Source organism: Cyphomyrmex costatus, unplaced genomic scaffold, assembly GCF_001594065.2.
Source record: "Cyphomyrmex costatus isolate MS0001 unplaced genomic scaffold, Ccosl1.0 scaffold193, whole genome shotgun sequence".
In the NCBI taxonomy this organism is placed as follows: Eukaryota; Metazoa; Arthropoda; class Insecta; order Hymenoptera; family Formicidae; genus Cyphomyrmex; species Cyphomyrmex costatus.
Genome location: NW_017275965.1, coordinates 2,906,572 through 2,927,723, shown reverse-complemented (window position 1 = coordinate 2,927,723; position 21,152 = coordinate 2,906,572). Strand labels below are relative to the sequence as shown.

Below are 21,152 nucleotides of genomic sequence, written 5' to 3'. Positions count from 1 at the left end.
ACATATACAAGCTTTGGCCAAAAGATTATACACATAAAGAAGGAAATATTCTGATCAAAATCAAGATAACATTAACTAAAAAATTTTATACATATAGGGAAAAGATACGAAAACTTATATTTCGAAGAAAAAGATTCAAGGAAGATTATTTTTTCCATACACAACTTCACAAATATATGACCCTCGATATAATAAGCGCAATAATAGTTTCGTCAAAGTTGGACACAGAGAAAGGGATAAAAACATATTTTCTGACTGGAATCCAGTCATATGTCTAACATGGTTTTAACATTAGCTAAGAAATGTTTACATACAGAGAAGAATATAAAACCTTTCAAGGAAAAGAAAAATTTAGAGAAGATTATTTCTTCATATCATACTTCACAAAAGTAGGGCCATCGTATCTAAGAGATTGTTCGTCAAGACGAATCATGCAGCGCACTTATTGAAAATTATTCCTCGCGTGCGAGATTTCGAATGAAGGGAGGAAGGAGGAGGGAGAGGGAACGAACAAAAGGAAAAATCTGATATCAGTCTTTTCAAAATTGCGACTGCAGAAGACGAACGGTCCGCGCTTACTCTCTGACGGGTTAAAACACTTTAAAGTAATATCTTTACACCTTGGCCATCCGGTGGCGATGATTACTCGCCACGAGTCCAGAGGAAATTCTCATGCTGAGTGGAGGGAAGGAGGATTTTTTTACGGATGAGTACTTAAAAGGGCATTCTAATTCCAAATTGTTGTTGCTCGCGTTCAACCGTGCTAAGAAATAGAGGCAGCAGTTATGGTTGCAATCGCAATTGTCGCATCAACTAGTTCTCACTGTTCTCGACAAACTTGAAAAGCGAAAATATTAAATTGTTAGCAGTTTATCTTATTATTAGAAGAAAGCTAATCTTTGATACGAGCAAGTTTCGTAACGATTTGCTGGACAAATTGCTCAAAACGCAACCAATCGCGACCAATTTAAGGCCAAGACGTCAGTATCCCGAGGCTTACTTAATCGACTTCTCTGTGGACATTTTATTTCTAATAAATAATATGACGTTTATACTTTGCTGAGCGTGTTTCATCATAGAGCTACGATGAAAAGCGCAATCCGATGGAACCCACGGACGTAAATATCCGACGTTGATTACCCGAGAATCGTGAACAAAGTGCGTAATCATACGCGCGACTCGTCGGTGGGATGAAAAGAGCCGAAACGACGGCGATGACGGCGGCGGTCAGCACGAGTGTTTAAAATCGCGGTTCATCCAATTTCATCGTCGACTGTTAATGCAAAACAGCGACAGCCAGCAGCAAGGGCGGATCAACGGGACTACGGTCTGCATTGCCCCGTGGACCGTATCAAGACAAAAAGCTCGTTCGTTGCCTTTAGGCGCAACGGCAGGACCGGCGGCAGTTTTACGCTCATGCATTTTCCACCTTAATTAACGAGATTTCCGTAACGAGCAATGGTGGACCCCGGACCGCTTCCCGTTTATCGTTGGTTTCTCGTGGTCAGTTCAAAGCGGCCGTTATTACGCTGACTCGTCGTGCGTGAGCGACTTCTCAAGCTCGGCGATACTTCCCTTTCTCTCTAACGTGGTAAAACGGAACGGTCGAGATGTTAATTACGATTACGAACTCGAGATAGGAAACGCGCTCGCTCGCGAGTTGAGCCGGCGCAGTGCAGCGGCACGGTTTGCGTCTCGGCGGACCTAATCGATGGAAATTTTCTAGCCCGCCGCTTGTATCATTAATATCGATGATGTAGCTAGTCGTGTCGTGCGTCTAATAACTAATCGCGCTGGTCCCTTACGTAGGACTCGAGTCTCCGACTCGAGCGTCGCCGAGCTGTGAGCGATTACGTTTCGTGTTTATTTCCAGGTAGAAAGAGAGACAATTTATTAACAGTTAAAATCAGTTAATGAAACCAGAATATTTTAGAATTTACTTTGAAGACTGAGAATTTGGCAGGATAAATTTCTGTAAATTTCTTTCTGTTCCTCTTTGCCGTCGTTTCTTCTGCGAATCGTTAAAACGTATAGAAAATTTGTTGCAAGCAGTGAATTTCTAGAGGACATAATTTCACCCTTCTCGAGTCGGGATCTATGGGGACTCCGACGAGAGGCAAGCCTTAGGCGTTTTGTCTCTGAGGAAGGCCATCGGCATATGCAGCTCGCGTGCATCGGCGCGACCATAGGATCCGAGTAACAGGTGCAGATGCGGCGGAGGAAGCCCGATCGTTAGCCCGACAGCCCGCGGTGCATGTGTGCCTATTATGATTTCTTTCGTAATTAGTCTCTCTCTTTCTCTTTCTGCCGCTTCCTTCGCATCACGTACGTGTATTCGGGCGTACCTAACATTTGTTTCGTTGCATGTTTCGTGGCTCGATCCTGTAACATGTGTTATACCGCATCACCCCATAGCTGTCGATGGCCCTTCGACTTAGCGAAGGGACAACGGCGGCGGTTAACAATGATTTTATGTATCGTCTGTACAAATTTAAATGAGAGTATATCTCGCTTGAAGACAAATCTATGCAAAAGAATATTCTTCGAAGCTGTGCTAAAATCTGTAACGGCTACTGACGCTGAGTCTGTAGGAACCATTTAATTTATGTTACTTAAAAGGCATTAATTAATTTTAAAGAATCAAAATGACATAATTCAAATATAAAACAATAAAAAGTATAAAAAAGAATAAATACTAATATTTTATAACTGTTGATAATATAATGTCGTTACATTTGTCATGGCAAAGGTTTCGTTATTTTATATATGATAAAAAAGCTATTTTATATATGATAAATAAGTATATCTTAATAAAAATAATCCACATTTACAGATATAAAAAAATTGAATTGTTTGACATTTTTGACAGATTTATAATTGAGCGAGTCCAATAGACCTATCCAATTTAATAGGATTTAGATAAACATATATCTCACTCAAAACAACTCGAGAAATTCAATAGATGACACGATCTCGCTTTTTAATTATCATTCCGGATAATTATCTCGTCACGTGTTTAGATCTTAAACTCCCTTAAAGATTTTTCGAGTAAAAACGTTTTGTATTCCGATTATCTTACTGCTGCCCTAAATTCAATTTATCTTGAGCTAAGATTTGCATCTTCGATTTAACGAGGCAAGCTTATCCCCTCGCGAAATTCTGACCGATCGATCGAGGATGTATACGAAATGGGTATTCCGAGATGGACCGGGTGGGCCTTGGTCCTGTCTACCTACATGCATGTATATAGATACATATACATGGAATGATACAGGTATATATGTATACATAAAGTCAAATGTACGCGTATACACTGGAGAAAGCGTCTTGGCAAGGGATTTTGCAGAGGGTTGGCTGTTTGCGCCTCTCGACAAATAAGGGGAAGTCGTTATCCCGTGGATGGGAGGAGTAATTAACTGCTTCTACCTCCTTTCTGTCCGCTCCACCTTCCTCCCGTCCTTCCTCGGCATCCTCCCTTTCCAGCTTCGGCTTCTACTCGAAGGAACAGACTTAAGGAGACCCGCTTAGGCTTTCACGGGGTCGTGTCTTCATTATTCACGCTAATCTGCTCTTGCCCCGTGCTGCTGCCACCGCGAACCCTCCTTGGTGCTTCCTTCTGTCTTTCTCTCTCTCTCTCCTTCTCACTTATACTTCTCTCTATTCGCGGAAATTATATTATATTATTATCGTGCGCGGCACAACCGTGAAGCAAACGATGCATACTGCGTCATGATACAGTGTTCAGCATCTTTGAAAATCAGAAAGATGGGATTTATTTTTAAATCAATATTGCACGAATCAACATTGCTAGACTTCTCTGTAACTTTAACATCAAAACAAATAAAAATTTACAAGTTATATATATTGGAACAATAATAATATTATTGTAGTGAAAAATTTTTTCTCAAAAAGAATTCTAAAAAAGCTAAATGTTGAAATATTCTACAATATCCGAGATTTAACAAAATGAATCAATCTGTTAATTATTTGCTCCCGTCGTAAGGCACACAATAATTTTATCCTAATATTAATAACCGGTAACCGAAACACATGTAAGTGCAACCGAAATCACCGTATATATTTTATATTTTTATATAGTGGACCACCATGCTAAAGGCACCCCGCAACGATCGCCAAATTATGATGGATTGTTTTCTCTATTAACAGTTTGTGCCGACAGAGGCGAGATGCGAGCACCCCGACCGAGATAATCTTCCACCAATTTCGACTTCCTGATTGATCATGGCTATCCATCGGATGATTCGTTCGAAGGGATCGTCCGGAACGAACAGGTCGGATCACCTACCGATCTAAAATCTTTCGTTATCGCGGATTTAAAAAGTACATGTCGACACTTCTGAGAGTGCGAAATTAGATTCGTAACTTGATTTTTTGTTTTATCAGATATAAAAAAAATGATCGAATAAAAATATATATACGACAAAATAACGATTATTCACATGATGATCAAAAATGAGCTTAAATCACACACATAAAATAAATTCAATTTAGTTGACTCGTTAAACAATTATAATTTCATTTTCAATACGAGTCTAGAGCGTGAATGTATATGCAATAAATGCATTTCTCGTTTTTCTGTTAATTTTACATACTTACTATATGAAAAACTATTTCTTTTAAGTATATAAAGTATCAATCAATATATAGATAATTTCTCCCAATTTTCCAAATATTCTATAAGTTGTAGATATTAAAGGACTATATGAATGTTAATACACTGAAGTTTTCAATAACTAAACAGTATAAGGACGTAATATATTTATAAAATGGCGTAAATTCACCAATTAAAGTAATTAAACTATTTAAATGTTATAAAATACTATATACTCCTGCTATGCAGCCTACAAGGAAGTTTTTATCATAAGACTATATTTTTTTTACACACTCTCTCTCTCTCATTCTATTACAGCGATAAACTTCTCATAATATAAATGCACAATTCATGTAAAAATACATGTAACAATTCGTTTATTTTACTGCGGCATATTAAGCAACATATTTAAACCCGTTGGCAAATACGCCACTTGACGAGACTTGGATAAATTATGCGCGATATCTTCCGCGGCTTCGATCTTTCTAAGTTCAACCAAACCTTCTCCTGCTTCAGCTAGAGATTTCGCTAGTAAACTCGCAGCCTGGGCGTCACCCTCAGCACTAATAACAGCCGCTTTCTTCTGCTGTTCGGCTTTTTCTACTAAGAAACGGGCTTTCTCCGCGTCTTGTTGCGCCACTTGTTTTAATTCTACTGCCTGAGTAAACTCTTTACCAAATGTTAAATGTGTCTGAAAGAATTTTAAAAGAAATAATGATAATCTATGTGTTGATTGTATACATCGTTCATATACATATTTTCGTCATAACACAATGTATATATCAAGTGACCAAAAAAGTTTTGGTTTTTCAAAATTACAAAGTTTAATGTATGGTATGTAATTCCAAAGATCTGACAGATTGTGTTACAAATACTAGTGACACTGAAAACAAGATATACTGCAGAATCTATTTGTATACAGAAAATTGGAATGAAATTGTCATAACATAATAAAAATTAATCCAAAACCAAATCCTTCAAGCTTAGTTATTCGTATTTGTGTGCTATATAAGTTTAAACTTAAAAGGCTGTGTCTTTTCCGAAAGCCTAGCATACCTTTAGACTGTTTGCACAGCTATTGTTTTTAGTTTAAATTAATATAGCATACAAGAATGATTAATTGACATTGGAGTGCTTATTTTCAGGTCAATTTTCACAATGTTATAAATATTTCCTTTTCAATTTTCTATATATAAGTAGATAAATAGAAATATGTTCTGGAGTCTTATTTTTAATATCACTGATATCGTAACATAATTTGTCAAATCTTTCACGTCACATACATTAAAGTTTATAACTCAGGAAAAACAGTAAAACTTTTTTGTTATCTGATAATAAATGTACTTACAAGAGAAATATCATCCAAAATAATTCCAAACTGTGCAGCTCTTTCTGTTAAATCTTCGCTGACCTTTTGAGATACAATTTCTCTTTGTGTAATTAGTTCACCAGCATCGAACTGTGCAACAACGGCTTTCAATACTTCAGTAGTGATAGAAGGTAGTACTCTTTCATCATAGTCAACACCAAGTATCGTATATATCTTAGGCAACGAATCTGGTACAGGCCTGAAGAGGATACGAAGAGTGATATTTACATTCTGTAAATCCTTGCTCCCAGTAATAACAGGAACATTTCTCGGACGTGAACGAATATCAAAAATAATTGGTTTTTGCACCCAAGGAATAAAGAAGTGTGTTCCTTCTCCAATCACGGTATTTTTTATACCTGCGAATCTGTCGAATATAACTGCCCTGTGACCACCGTCAACTAAAAAATATATTAGTATATTAATTAGTATTAATATATTAATACATTAATTTAAGAAAATTATATATTAATTAAAGAAAATGATCTAACTGATTATGATACAGAAATAAGATATCATACCATTATACAATGCAGAGTTAACAACACCACCAGCAAGTGCTATACCTAGGCCGAGTTGACCCAATCGATTAAAAAATTGTGCTGCCATGATCAAATGTATGCTATCTACAAAACATGAAATATTATATAATACGTTAAAATGGGGATGATGAAATCTGTCATATATTATCATAGTAAATTCCTAATAATCGTGATACTATTCTAACCTAAAATATTGAGAAAAATATATTTGAAATAAGTGTATCATTAGCAAAGAAAAACAGGAAAAACAAGGAAATGAAAATAATAAATGTATTAAAGATTTTTTAATTATGGCACTGTATAACTATCTATTATTTTATATTTCCGAAATGAAGCGGCAATGAGTGCATCTCGACCGGTGGAACTGAACCCTTTTGTTAGACGATCTAATCAGTGTCCATCTCTTTATGTCATATAAACATGGAATTAAATTGAAATTGATAGTAATTGCCAGTGCTTATAATAAAAACAATCAATTCTTACGTAATAAATCGTGACTTCGGTTGAAATATTCGATTTTCTTCTCGCGTGAAGTCGGTAAGAGGAAAATGGTGCAATCCCAATGGAGTCCGTGATAATTGGAAAGCTACATGAGCGCCACAATCTTTGATGATGGCAATGTGACGTACTTTGCGCGGTAATTTTAAATATTAATTGCATAAATACATCTGCTAGTGTGAAAATAATTTATAAACATAAACGATTGCATTATTATATAATACAAGCATGTTATATTTTTTTGAGATTATTGTGATTATTGTTTTTGTAAATTATATGTATACATAACGGAACCTTGCTGGTACCTTGCAAAATTTTGATTAAAATTATTTGATTGCCAATTTTAACTACATGTTACTTGATAAGAGCTTATTATTATCTCATTTTACGAGTAAGGTTATCGTCCAAAATATTATAAATGCATTATAAAGTTACGATGAAAAAAAATAACGCCCCCGGGTGGGCTCGAACCACCAACCTTTCGGTTAACAGCCGAACGCGCTAGCCGATTGCGCCACGGAGGCAATTCAAAAGTTTTTGCTATCATATTCTATATAAGGAAAAAATAAAAGAAAATTGTTTATTTTTATAATTATTGATGATAATTATGGTTATTAACAATAAGTTATGATTATTGACAATACTTTATGATATTGACAATAATTTATGATTATTAACAATATTAATAATTCAATTATTTATGACGATATTATTAACAATATTAAATATTGATGTTTAATTATTGCTTTAACATTTATTTATCAACATATATTTTACACATTATAGCTGATACGGTATTTTTAATATATGTAAAATATGCAAAATAAGTAAAATTTTGTGTGTTTGATTAATGTTGATTTATGTATATAAAAAGCTATACGGTGATACAATTGACAAGTTTTCAAAAAGTTATCTATGACATTTTCTTTTCTTTAAAAATGAGAAATGCAGGTGTCATTCGTATTTAACATAATAATATTATTTAAAATATTGTATATTATATTTAAAATAGCTATTTAGTGTTTATTACTTTAAATAATTTTTGACATGATTCATTTTCTAATTTTCTTTATAAATGGAAAAAAGAAAAAAAAGTATATAATTATAAATACATATATATTTTAAATAAATTTTTATTTTTGGTTAATTTCGATTGGATTTAGCTTTTCTTTTTATTGAAACATATATATTGTATAAAAAAATACAAACCTACAGTATATTGTGAAGTGGCAATGACATGACGGTGTTCTGTTACTTACCTATGCTCGCGACGACTTTTACGAATTAGCAGAATTAAAATACCTTGTTTTGTTTTATGCTTCAGTGTTTTTAGTTGTTACACAGTTATTTATTTCTGACTTTTAAATTCCAAGGATTTCGAAATAATAAACTACATACAACATACAGAAAATGATCGAGGAGCATCTATATATATGTTTCTGTATGTAGTCTTATATTTGTGTAATCTTTTATATTTCTTTATTCTTTATATATGTAATATAATAATGTATAATATTGTTATTGCAAAATGCGTAAAATACTAATTAATGTACATTTGAATAAACAAAATCATAAAAAACTATTTTGTTTTGGATTATTTAAAATATATATTTTTCTTATTTCATATTTTAAATAATATGTTCCTAAATAAATAATGTTATACTTTCTAGTATAAATAATATCTTTAAATAATGTTCCTATAGAATCTATCTTATATTTTTTTCTTTTAAATGAGTCATGTCAGTTATTTTATTGACTCCTAGAAAAATACGATAACAGTAATAATTTACTACCACTAACGTTAAGTATGATTTTTAGAAGGGAGAAGGATAATAAAATTAATATAGATAATTAAAAATTAAAAGTTTATTGTGTATTACTTCTCTTTCTTTCCTACGCTATCATCACTGTATTTTGTTAGTATCATAAGAAATAGAATAACAATAATAATTTTGCTCTAAACTTATGATTATTTAAAACGGTACTCAGTTTTTAGTCTTAAATTTGAGAAAAATTCTATTTTTTAAATTCAAATTATATTATTATTATACAATTAGATATAGATATAGTTAGATTATTATTATATAATTAAAGATTCATGGTGTAAATCTTAGGAAGTTTCTCTTTATGCGTGCCATCCATGTGTCCGCACACACCGGTCACATGACCTTGCAGAGTAGTATCCAGCATCACAGACACGCTGTCGGGGGTCCACATCATCATTACCGGTACGCGTTGAGATTGGATCATAAGATGATTGTAGCTCTCTGTGAGTCTGCAAGCGGAAGTTGTATTTATATATTTTTATATGACCAATTTAAAAAAAATTTTATATATATCTGATCGATTAATTGTCGCACTTACCTTAACGCGTAAGACTTCGGTTCGTCTTTCGGTATTACGATTCCTTTCTCATGCTGATTGACTACATTGCCATCAACCATAACGACGGTATTGAACTCGTTTGGTAAAATCTCCATTTCGTGATCGGCAACATACATCTTCACGGCTAGCTTGGTACCTTGCACAGATTTCACGAAAATGGCAAATGTTCGATCGATGTGGTCAGCGGATATAAGGGTCCATTTATCGAACATTACAAATGGAATCACACCCTCATCCAAGGTGACCGTTGCTTGTGGATAGACAGTACAGATCTCTGCAAGAGAAAGATATTCAATAAAATTATGTTGCTTCAATTTTCCTTACTGAAGTTTAATACTAGAAGGTATAATGGTTAATTACTTATTATAAGCATTGAATAATAGTACTTTTAATACTCAAAATAAGTAATTAATCATTGTCTTTCAATATTAAATTAGCCATTTCAATATTAAATTTCGATATTAGGTTCTTTATCTTATCGTAAGAATTTTTTTCATTGGAGAAGTTATGTCATTTCATTAATATTTACGTAAAAAAAAATTTATTTGAGAAGAACGACTTACTAATCTGGTCTTGCATCAGTTTATGCATAACACCTACGGAGAAACGAGAATTGTCCATGAGGGAGTGCCATTGTGCGTGCGACACTTGTCTGTCCATAACCATGCCCTCGAAGAGATGTTGTTGTAAGGGAACTTGGACGTATTCGTATCCGTTAACCGGAGTAACGACGGTTGCATTGAGGTGACTCAGATCGGAGGAATACTCGATCATAATCTTCGCGTTGCCGCTTTCAACACGGTCCATGAGATACCTTACGTACGATAAATGCGATGCGCGAATGTAATCTTCAATCATAGTAAAATACGAGAGTACCTGTACTGGTACCTGAAAAAGAACCACATTTCTTTACTTATTATACCTGATTGAGAACCACATCTATATGATTGAAGATATTAATTTTTAATCTTTTCCAAGTTTTTATGTTATTATACTTACAAGCATATAACTAATTGTTTTAAACATATTTAAGAGACGTTTAAAGAATTTTAGGGAGCCAATTGTAAGTGTCTTACTTAAAATACTCTTAAGTGTTCTTTATGTATTATTATATTTTCAAATTATATCAAATTATTTAAAAAAAGGAAATTGTGTTATGAATAATTAATTTATTCATCTCATCTTACCTTTTTGTACGTCGCATTAATGGTGTACTTCTTCAGGGTCGTGTATTGTAAAGTTTCGCGGATGCAATTCATAGTTTTAGGAATATGGCCTTGCTTGTTCTGGAATTGCAGGTTTTGGGTGTCTCTAACGCAAGCATCATGTATATTATTGCGCGTCATTTGCCTCTTCTGTTCTTCTGTCATCTCGCCTTTAAGAGTCATTACAATCGACATATCGTCACGGACACACTTATCGTCATCTGTAAATCCTGCTGTGATGGAAATCTTGTTGTTGGTCTCTTGATCTTTAGTGGTGTCGATCTTCAAGAGATCTTTTTCGACGACTGGATAGTTTTTCTGAGCGTCTACGCAGATCTAAAGGTAGAAGCAAAAAAGTTATTTATAATCGATATGGTATGACTTTTTTGAGTTTTTCATTTATTTGTAATTTTTAATAAATAAATCTATTTTAGAATTAATGCAATTAATTTAAGATAAGTTAGACGTACCTTCAAATTCTTTTCTCCTGGAGTCTGTCTCGTCATCTGAACTTTGAAATTGTTTACTAAGTGTCCCGGAGACAAGTCAATGTTCACGTTCATGTCCCACGAACGAATGGATTCGTTTGTGGAAGCTGCTTTAGCGTCGAGGGTAGCACGTACGTTGATTTTATTGCTGCTAAGAGTGTGCATCTTTTCATGAATGTGATCGACATCCTCCACATTGACTCTTATGTTCAAATCGACCTGGAAAAAGAGAAAATGAAAAAAATTGTCAAATTTTTTCAGCTCTATATTTTTAACTACTTACATGCGATGTAGGATAGACAATGCTGGGTTCCATCTTCAATAGTGTTCCACAGTTACCCATTTTCGGTAGGGCGTACTCATTCATCATTCTTTGACGAATGCCCATGTAGTATTGGAGTAGTTTTGAGTTCCTAATAAAAAAATGGCAATTAATAATTCTTTTATTAAAAAGTTACATTGATAATTTGATTTATTTGAAAATTATGTTTTTTTATGTCTTTCCAATAAAGGGATTGTCGCGACAATCAGAAGCGACAGGTATCTATTCAATTAGATTATATCGCACTCTAATTTATTACTTACCAAGTGTTCTTATGTTCCGCAGAAAGTACACGCTGCCATTCCTCGGCATTAGTCATTTGAGTGATCTCATTCTCGCAATCGAATACTAACATGCTGTATTTAAGACCCATGTCCTTAGAATCCACGGTAACATGATGATTCTTTCTCTTGCCGGTAGTAACGACCTCGTGATGCTGACAGTCAGCGCAGCAGGTCTTGAGAACGTCTTGCTCGTCTTCGGTGATGGTTACCAAGTTCTTCGAGTAGGATCGTATTCCAGTAATTGACTGTTTAGTGATAGGCAATCTCGGCATAGTGATTTTGAGACTTCTCGCCTCGTGATTGTAACCGATGTCCATTTGCATGGGCAAGCTAATGTCTTGGACAGTGGCGCGACGAACTGAGTGCCAAACATCGACGATCGGGTTGTAAATCGACATGACATATTCACCGTGCCTCCAGACGCGAGTGTCAACATCAAACTTCAAGTTCACTGACGGCTTCTTGAGTTCGGTGTGAATGTTGTTAAACTTGAACGACCATAGCTGAGGCATCTTGGTATTGAAAACTCCCTGCAAGCCCATGTCGGTGGGCAATTGCATCTGATAAAGGGTATCGTATAAGATTTCCTGGATATTGCCGACAACTGTTTGCTTCAGCGCTTGATATGTGTCGTCGAACATATTTTTGAAAGTATTCTGATCATAGTGATTGAACAGGACAACAAGACCGTTCAGCGTAATGCAGATATCTAAGTGAACAGGTTTCTTCATCGGCATGTCCTGTGCAGCGCGAATCAAGATGTTTTGCACGTTCTTATTGGTGAGGTTTTCTACTGAGGTGCCGACTAATTCCTTCTTGACTACTTTCATGATCTCATCCAAGCCATAGGAGGTCCAGTAGATCTGAAAAGAATTTATATAAATCTATAAATATATTGTATATTGTTTGCACATCATATTCTAAATTCTGTAGAAATACATAAATATAATCGAAAAATATATACAATATATGTTTTTCTTTCTAAATACTTTTGAGATATGTCAGTCTTTCATGTATATTATAAAATTTATACTGTGAGTTGATATATTTACTTACGCCCATTCTATCGACAGGTTTACGAGCGAGTGAGTTGTGATATTGGAAGTATCCAGCATACGGCATCCCGGTCGATTCATCGAGAATCCAGGCGGTATTCCAGGATTCACCAAATTCGTACATAGGATCTGTATAATCGACAAACTGTTTAGACGATAGTTGAGTGGTGACCGGTCTGACTCTTGTGAAGCGCAAAACCTTCCTAGCCATTTCACGAATTGGCGTGAGGCAAGGATCCACGGAATTAGCGAGACCTTTCAGAGTAGTCAAATGATAGTTATACAGATGATTGTTCGGCTCCTGTGTCATGAGCCAATAGATATTCATGATACGTTGCATGTTCGGCATCTGGCTCATCAAAATCTCATAGGCGACAATCCTGATAGTTAACGGTTGAGTGACATCAGTGAGAATAGGCCAGAGCAGGTTGTGAGTGTACTCGATTTTATCAGAAACTGTCTTCTTGATGGCCCAGATTGCTTGAGCGCGAATATGATGTGGGTGCTCGGATATCATAACTTCACCACGGATAATTGGCTCCAACAGCTTCTCAATGTTACCCACTTGCACGTTTTTCATCGCCATGAGATATATCACTTTCATTTCGTATGATTGGTCGTCTGAAACATTTGCAAAAAGAATTCTGTGATCAACGTGTACATTATTGACCCTTCGGTGCTACTCTGGGTATGATTATCCAGATTTGTTTCTAATGCTTTTCTAATGCTTTTTTCATTGTTTATAACTTTTTTTATTAATAGAGATACATTTTATTAGTATTGTTATGTCCCTTAATATCTGACATTAAAAATTTTTTTTTATTATATCTAATATATTTATTTTTATAAAAGTAATATAAACAATCGAATTAGTTAGGTATTCCTTACTTAAACGTGCTACTCCTGTAGTGGCTTCAAACGATCAGAAATAATTAAATTAAATAAAAGGATTAGAAATATATTAGATCCACGCGGATGATAAAATTCATTTTAAATAAATATTCGTGCTTAATCATGTAAAAGATTCACTGCGTATTTCTAATATTTAATACAATACAATGCTTACTCTTGATATGATCGAAGAAACGGTGAAGATATCTTTCAAGAAGGGGGTTGACGATGTCACTCTGCTGATGTATGAACGTCTTGCGAATCAAAATGGAGAAACAAAGGATGCTGGCTTTTCTAACTTGCGGTGACACAGTGCTACCTAATTTCAACAGGTCTTCCATTTCCAGAAGTAATCTCTCAGATGGTACTTTGACATGCATCGGCATTTTTCTCAACATATCGACAGCAGTATTATCGCTCACTTTGTGCTTACGAACAACATTGCGTACGAAATGGCAAGCAGCGGTCGTGCCCACAGTTGGAATCATTCGCAAGAAGATGTTCCTTTAAAATCATAGTTATGATTTTAATTTGTCGCACCAGACCAAAACGTGCAAATTAAATTTCTTCAAAAGAAAATTAGAGCAAATCATTTTCTTAATTCTAATGCTGTCCTTACAACAATTTAATACTGAAAGATAGCAATTAATTACTTACTTAAAATAAGTATTACAATTAATTATTATCTTTTTTTTAATATTATAAATTGAATTTCTATAAGGGCAATTGATTCCATGGGATAAGAGATAATCATACATTACTCACTTCATCGTGTCTTCCTTAGGCGTCTTTGAATCCTGAATAGCGTTGTAAACTTGCTCCAATGAACCTAGATCCATGTAGCTCATAGTGAACTGTAGTCTGTTGATGGTTTGTCCGTGCTTCCATTCGGGTTCTCTGGCCTCCAAATGATTTTCTTCGAGGTAGTCAGTAGCTTCGACCAACATCTTTTTAAGTTTAGGGATAAGCGCATCCAATTTCACAATATGTCGACCGTGAGTAAGATCTTCAGCAGCATGAAGAGCGTAATTTCCCAACGGTTTGTTGAAAGTGATGTCGCGAATAATAGGTACGTTCTGAACATTCACAGCCAACACAGGAACTTCTGTCATTGATACCACGGAATGTAGGTCTAAAGTAGTACTGAAATAATGAATAAAATTAGCAGGATCGTATCAGCGCAATTGTATGATAATTATCGATATAATTACTTGGTCAAGAGATAGTGAGATTCAGATCGGCTATTATAAGGGAAATAATTGATAGATGAGTAAGCAACTAGGCGTTCGATGAGAATGTCATTGTCCTGCTGTTTGATCTCAAAGACTCTTCTGGCAAAAGTAGTCATATCATCCTGAAATTAAAAAAAAAATTAATTAATTATAATCCAGAGTTTAGCCAGAATTTAAATAAATGTTTAACAGACAAAGTGATAGAAATTTACCACAGACTCCATGTGACACTTCTCGCATTCGAAGTAATCGAAGACACGTTGAACGAAATGACTGCAGTTTCTCAAATCATGCATTTTCGTGACTACGAAGACGTTGGTGTTCTCTGAATTCGTCAAATTTTTCGGGTGGACATCGTAAGCGACTTGACAGGTACCATGGATGGTATTCTAGTGGTAACAACCAAAGAGAACATTTTGAAACAGACGCGCTTTTGCTGGATGTTCCCATCAGTCGTTACCTACCTCTTGCGTGATGAAACTATGCGACTTCATTGGGGTTTGCACTTGAATGTGAGTCAGATCCAGTTGCAACATCGAGGCGATACCTTGCTTGATGTTCTTCGACCAACCGCTCTCAGTTTCTGGTATTTTGATCCCCTGGAACTGAAATCAAATGTTCGAGTCACTCGTCTTTCGTGAATAATTTTTATGTTAAATTGACAGATTAGAAATTCAGACATTTACTTTGCCATATTCGTCATAAACGATCACGAATGGTTCTTGAATTTGCTGTGCGGCTTCTCCGAGTTCATGGAGAATTTCGATCGGCTGGTGATGCACGACCATGCCATTGTACATGCCATACTTTAAGTTGTTTAATTTGATGTAATAAGCATTATTTAACGTCGGATCGCTGACATCCTTTTTTACGTGAAGTTGTCCAGTAAGAGCAAACTGTGAGACATATTGCGCTGGCTCATCAGTCCCAGCTTTTACGTCCGCATAGTAATTGTAAATAACTGTTTTCTCAGCAGGAAAGTGCACTGAAATATTATATATCGATATAAATTATCACAAAATATTTGTCCATTATAATGTTACGTCTATATTATTAATTGTATTCTGTTTTGAATTATATTATTACAATACTTATTTGTCAATTGAAGCAAGTATTGTTTTATCCATTGTTAAATATTACATAATAATCCGTGACTTTGAAAAAAAAAAAAAAAAAGACGTCAAAATAATTTTACATTTAATAAATCATTAAAGTGTTCATTGAATTATTATCATTTATGGTCCACAATATAGCGCGAATTAATAGATACGCAAAATAATTTAATTTTCCCGAAGAAATGACCTAACTATTATTAAAATGTAATATTAATTATTTAGAATACAACTTGCTTATACCAATTTATTGGCAATATTTTTTTAGTGTTTTATTAAATAAGAAAAGTAAAATAAGAAAATATACATTTAAATTCTTACCTGGTACCGCATATGCGGCCGTTAGGCACAGCAGAAATACTAAAAACATAATTTCATTACATACACATAATATAACGTATTAAAAATATTTAAGACCTGTGAAGAAAAAATTAAGTTAAAAGAAAATATTAAATTTAAATTAATATTGATTAGGTAATTATAAAATTTTAATATATATTTGAAAACGCTATACGAAGTCAATTACACTTTCTCAGATAGATACTTCTTTATCAGAATTCACAAATCATAAAAATCTTTTCTTTCTCCTTTGAGATGTTTTCAGAAATATGAAGTTGAAATGTTTTGTAATTTGAGAAAAGTAAAACTAGTGACAATCAGATTGATGTAAAACTGGACAAGGCATTTGTTCTCATAAGTATATTATACATATTGAACTTGTCAAGTTGCAAAAAAAGAGGTAAACTCCGTCGGAGTGCAACTCGCGAAATCGGTTAATTCAGGTACTTATCATGAAACAAGTCGGAATTATCCAATTATTCCTTAGATACTTTCTATTGTGTTTTCTAGGGAAAATGGATTAATTCCGATCGGAATTCATTCCGACATGTTCTATGATAGATACCTTGAAATAGGTACGGTAGGCACAAAAACACTTCTTCGCATTCGGTGGCGACTTACCAGTAAGGGCATTCATCATAGCGTGGCCCCTGATGTAAGACTGATAGCGTACGCGAGATTCTCCTGCTTTTATAAGGCGCAAAATTCTCCAATTGCCGGTAAAATGCAAAAGTGCAAGCAACGCGATAACCCTGCGATGAAAGGGTGTTACATGTTACGGAGAGAAAGAGAAAAAAGGATCATACCGGTATAATCAAGGAGATAACTCTTTTGGGGTCAAGAAGCCCCGGTGCAGCTATTTACACATTAAAAACGAATGCATGTATATTAAAAATAATTCGTACATCAGATTGATCATAATTCATCTCAGCACTTCATTTTTTTCACCAGGAAAAACTTCGTTTCTGTCTGTCTAAATTGCATATGCAATTCGCGATTTTATCTTTGAGTACATGCTATGCACTACATGCACCACTGTTCTCCAGTGATTTGTATGCACCGGAAAAGAATGATTGTCAAATATTTCTGTAGTTCGAGTGACCGGTATTTTGACGATAACGAGATTAAAAAAAGCAATAAGTGTAAACAAAATGAGAAAAGTACTGGAAAGACCAAAAATTTTGTAAGAGGTCGATTTTGCAAAGACGAGATGTAAATAGCTGGGACAAAAGTGTTAAAAGAAATAACGATGCTTAACAGAAAAATCTTTGATAAGATATAAAAAGTGTATTATTAATTTTAAAATAATTTACTAGAGGAATGGCATTACAATTTTATGTCACATATATAAAAAGTTATTGTGATCGTTAGCATAGAAACAATAAAAAGGATATATTGTAATATTAGATAAAAAATGATAAAGGAAATAGTGCATGGATGTATCGATGATTTTTTGAGGATTGACTTTTTGTTAATTTTGTTATCACATAAACAACAATTTTGCGTCAATTTTGCTTTTTTATAAGCTTTAAATGTCTTCTTCTCGTTTCTGTTTTTAAAAAAATATAAAGTTCTGTAAATCATTAATTTTTTTTTCTAAAGAAAATGTAGGTAAAATACAGTTTATATTAAAAATGAAATGTGTAGTTGTGAATGAAGAAAATCATACTCATTACTTAAAAAAATTGCTTAAAAAGTTTTTAAGTAATGAGTATGATTTTCTTCATTCACAACTACACATTTTATTTTTAATATAAAATTTTACCTACATTTTCTTCAGGAAAAAAAATTAATGATTTACAGAGACGAAAATTTTCTTTATGAAAATCGAGCACTTTGTCAAAGTTAATGGAAATTCCATACATTACTTACATAAACATAATAAAAAGAAAAAATATTCTATAATAACAAATTTACTTTGAATCAAAAGCTGCACTTTTTTATAATTAATAATGAGAAAATAAAAATATTTCGAAAAGGTTTGAATGTCCCCCTTCTTAGATATGTTTAAAACTATATCTTTTAGACTATATATTTAAAAGATAATATGTATTTAATGCAATAGGAACTAATAAGCGATTTGCTCATTTCTCTGTGTGTGTGTGTTGTGTGTGTGTGTGTGTGTGTGTGTTGTGTGTGTTTTTATTAATCATTAAAGTTTTTTTTATCAATCATTAAATTCGCTTTTATTACTTAATGCGTTCACGTTGTAGCAAAGCTATTTAATAGTTCTCTTGCTTGTCTTTTTATAATGTTTTATATTAATTAAGATAATCACGAATAATTATAGCTCTCTACAATGATAATATTGATCAATTTTTCCCTTAATCGCATAAATTAAATAATCATTGGCAGTTTGATAAAAAGCAAAAAATGATTGCCTGTTTACCAGCGCTTTTTACGTAATAATAATAACACACCAATAAGTATATTTATCTGTTGTCTCGGTGTTATACTGATTGTCTTTTTGAACGACCGAATGTCCTTTTATTAATAGATTGACAGATTCTTTGGACTCAATTTTTTCTGTATAAAAATATCGAGAGAGGTCATAATTTATTGCAACTTTCTTATTTTTTACAACATACTTTTTAACTTATGCGTCGAATTAAAGTTGTGTTGAAAAAAAGCAAATTTTATTTAACATTAACTGAAAAATATATGTAAATATTTAGTATTTATTTGATTCTTTAAAGTTAATTTGTAAAATCTCTTTTGTAATTTCTTATATTTTGAAAATTATTAATACTTAAATATTTTCACTAAGAAAATACTGACTTTAAATTGACCAAAAAATATGTCATAAATGTATATATATAGAATAATTATTTTTATTATATTAAAGATGAATCTAATAGTATTATTATAATATATATTCCCCTGATTGATTTCAAATATATTTTTTTAGGCCAGTATTTATATGTGTATAGTCCGTTGTTATTTTAAGATCGCGTGGGTTTTAAGTATTATATGTTAAGATATGCTAATGCGACTCTCTGATTGAATCAATAACTAATTATATTTAATTATTGATTTACTATAATTAAAAATTATATTTAAATATAAATGTTAAATATAAAAATCGATTAAAAATATAGGCTTTTTCTTCCACATCAAATAAAATTTTTAAGTGACACATTATAAAAATATGTATATAATATACGTATATGTAATATGTATTTTTATTAATTTTATATATTGTACAATTAAAGTGTACAAAATATTTTTCTACTTTAATAAATTTTATTTTAGAAATGTTATATTTTAATATTCAATATTTAACTGGCATATTTAAATTCGGTATTAATACTGGTAAGTACCATTTCAAAGTTACTAATTTATAGTCTAATGTCACTCACTCAATATGCCATAATCGTGTTATTAGTAAAGAAAAGTAATTAGACAGTGGCGGTAATCCATCGTTATTATTGTACATGTGATTTATAGTTCTAATTATGAGTGCTTGTGTACGAAAAGTATCGGTTTACATGATTAACAATATCTACCACTGCATGATTAAAAAAAATATGATTTCATATTTCAATTTGTTGCGTCACGTAAGATTTGCAAGATGGAAGTCGTTAATTAACACATTCGTATGACGTATAGAAATTAAAGTTATCTTAGCTATCAGATTCTAAGTCGTGAGAATGTGTCACAATAATGAGTCTAATCTCATGGTAGCTTCAAGATTGTCAACAAATCATTCCATATGCTGCCCAACGGCTATCGCTGTGACAAGACGTCGAAATGCTTGTTTTCGGCGAAGAATCACCTTTGATAAATTGAACGGATATCGAACGTTAACATTATAGGTCACAGTGTAAATTACAAAGTGAAGACAAAACAACGCCTACTCGCCACTCTCCAGGATTAAAAAAAAATCATAAAAATAGTTGCATTAATATAAATTAGTTATAAATCAGCATAGACAAATTTTATAAGTTTAATATAAAAACTTGTAAAATGCTATATAATATAATCAACTCGAGAACAATCACCTGGAGTTTTTTTGCAGTGTAGAAAAAAATGAAGCTTATATCTCATGATAGTTTCTTTTATAATAGTAATTTTATTATATATTACAAACATTAAATATTCTCATTGTTTATCAAATAATCTTTTAGTTTTTCTATTGCCTTGCTGCGATGAGAAATTTTGTTCTTTTCTTCTTTCGGCAGTTCTGCGTAAGTCTTGTCATAGTCCAGCGGCTGAAAACAAGGGTCCCAGCCGAAATCTCTGGAACCTCGCGGACTTACAATGGTGCCTTGAGTTCGACCTTGAAATAGATGGACTTCAGAGCTTTCACCAGAACAATAACCGAATGTGCAAACCGCTTCTGCTGATTTGTCTTCAAATCCGTAGAGCATCCTATGAAGACCTTCAGGGCCCAGTTTCTCGAGAAACCACTTGATATAAGGTCCCGGAAGACCCTTCAGCGCGTTAAAGCAGAGACATGTATCTTCGATAATCACTGGGCCCTTCACTAGATTTGCTGCGGCTCGACATTTGTCTCGACATATATCGTCTACTTCGCCCTGATATTCAGGCAGATCAATTTTCTTGTTCGTTATCCATCGAGGAAAGTCTTTTCCCAAAATAGCGATGAATTCTTCCAGCTTCTTCGCGTTGCCCGTTACAAACACTATGGGTAACGACATTCTGCAACAAAATTAAGACATGTTAAGTATGGCGTATATTATTTTACTTTTTAAAATTTCTTTAGTCAGTATTACATCGTTAGAAAAATCCTTTCTCACTCTAGGATTAATTGTCCTACAACTGGCAGCATAATATATTATATATATATATATATAT

At 33.4% G+C, this 21,152-nt stretch overlaps 3 protein-coding genes and 1 non-coding gene across 4 annotated transcripts in view; all 4 read right to left on the bottom strand.

The window, feature by feature from the left end:
- Nucleotides 1-4,863: 4,863 nt before the first annotated feature.
- Nucleotides 4,864-7,089, bottom strand: Phb1 (prohibitin 1). The gene is made up of 4 exons (XM_018538420.1): nucleotides 7,007-7,089; nucleotides 6,503-6,607; nucleotides 5,961-6,382; nucleotides 4,864-5,303 (listed from the first exon to the last, which is right to left on the bottom strand). The coding sequence occupies exons 2-4, from the start codon at nucleotides 6,588-6,590 to the stop codon at nucleotides 4,995-4,997; spliced, it is 819 nt and encodes a 272-aa protein (XP_018393922.1). The 5' UTR covers nucleotides 6,591-6,607; nucleotides 7,007-7,089; the 3' UTR covers nucleotides 4,864-4,994.
- Nucleotides 7,090-7,471: 382 nt separating this feature from the next.
- On the bottom strand, nucleotides 7,472-7,545 carry TRNAN-GUU (transfer RNA asparagine (anticodon GUU)). Its single transcript has one exon. It is a non-coding gene; the product is annotated as a tRNA-Asn (tRNA).
- Nucleotides 7,546-9,079: 1,534 nt separating this feature from the next.
- Vhdl (larval-specific very high density lipoprotein) lies at nucleotides 9,080-16,971 on the bottom strand. Its single transcript, XM_018538373.1, has 16 exons — nucleotides 16,956-16,971; nucleotides 16,317-16,355; nucleotides 15,570-15,868; nucleotides 15,348-15,488; nucleotides 15,096-15,272; nucleotides 14,863-15,005; nucleotides 14,417-14,794; nucleotides 13,827-14,155; nucleotides 12,762-13,381; nucleotides 11,685-12,568; nucleotides 11,383-11,512; nucleotides 11,082-11,318; nucleotides 10,594-10,947; nucleotides 9,970-10,294; nucleotides 9,386-9,680; nucleotides 9,080-9,296 (listed from the first exon to the last, which is right to left on the bottom strand). Exons 1-16 carry the CDS (start codon nucleotides 16,969-16,971, stop codon nucleotides 9,110-9,112), a joined length of 4,554 nt encoding a protein of 1,517 aa, XP_018393875.1. The 3' UTR covers nucleotides 9,080-9,109.
- A 3,454-nt stretch (nucleotides 16,972-20,425) lies between these two features.
- LOC108772872 (inosine triphosphate pyrophosphatase) overlaps nucleotides 20,426-21,152 on the bottom strand; it is a 1,696-nt gene continuing 969 nt past the window's right edge. The window contains exon 2 of the mRNA XM_018538516.1: nucleotides 20,426-20,996. Coding sequence (XP_018394018.1) covers nucleotides 20,426-20,995 — 570 coding nt within the window. The 5' untranslated portion in view covers nucleotide 20,996. The remainder of the gene's footprint in view (nucleotides 20,997-21,152) is intronic.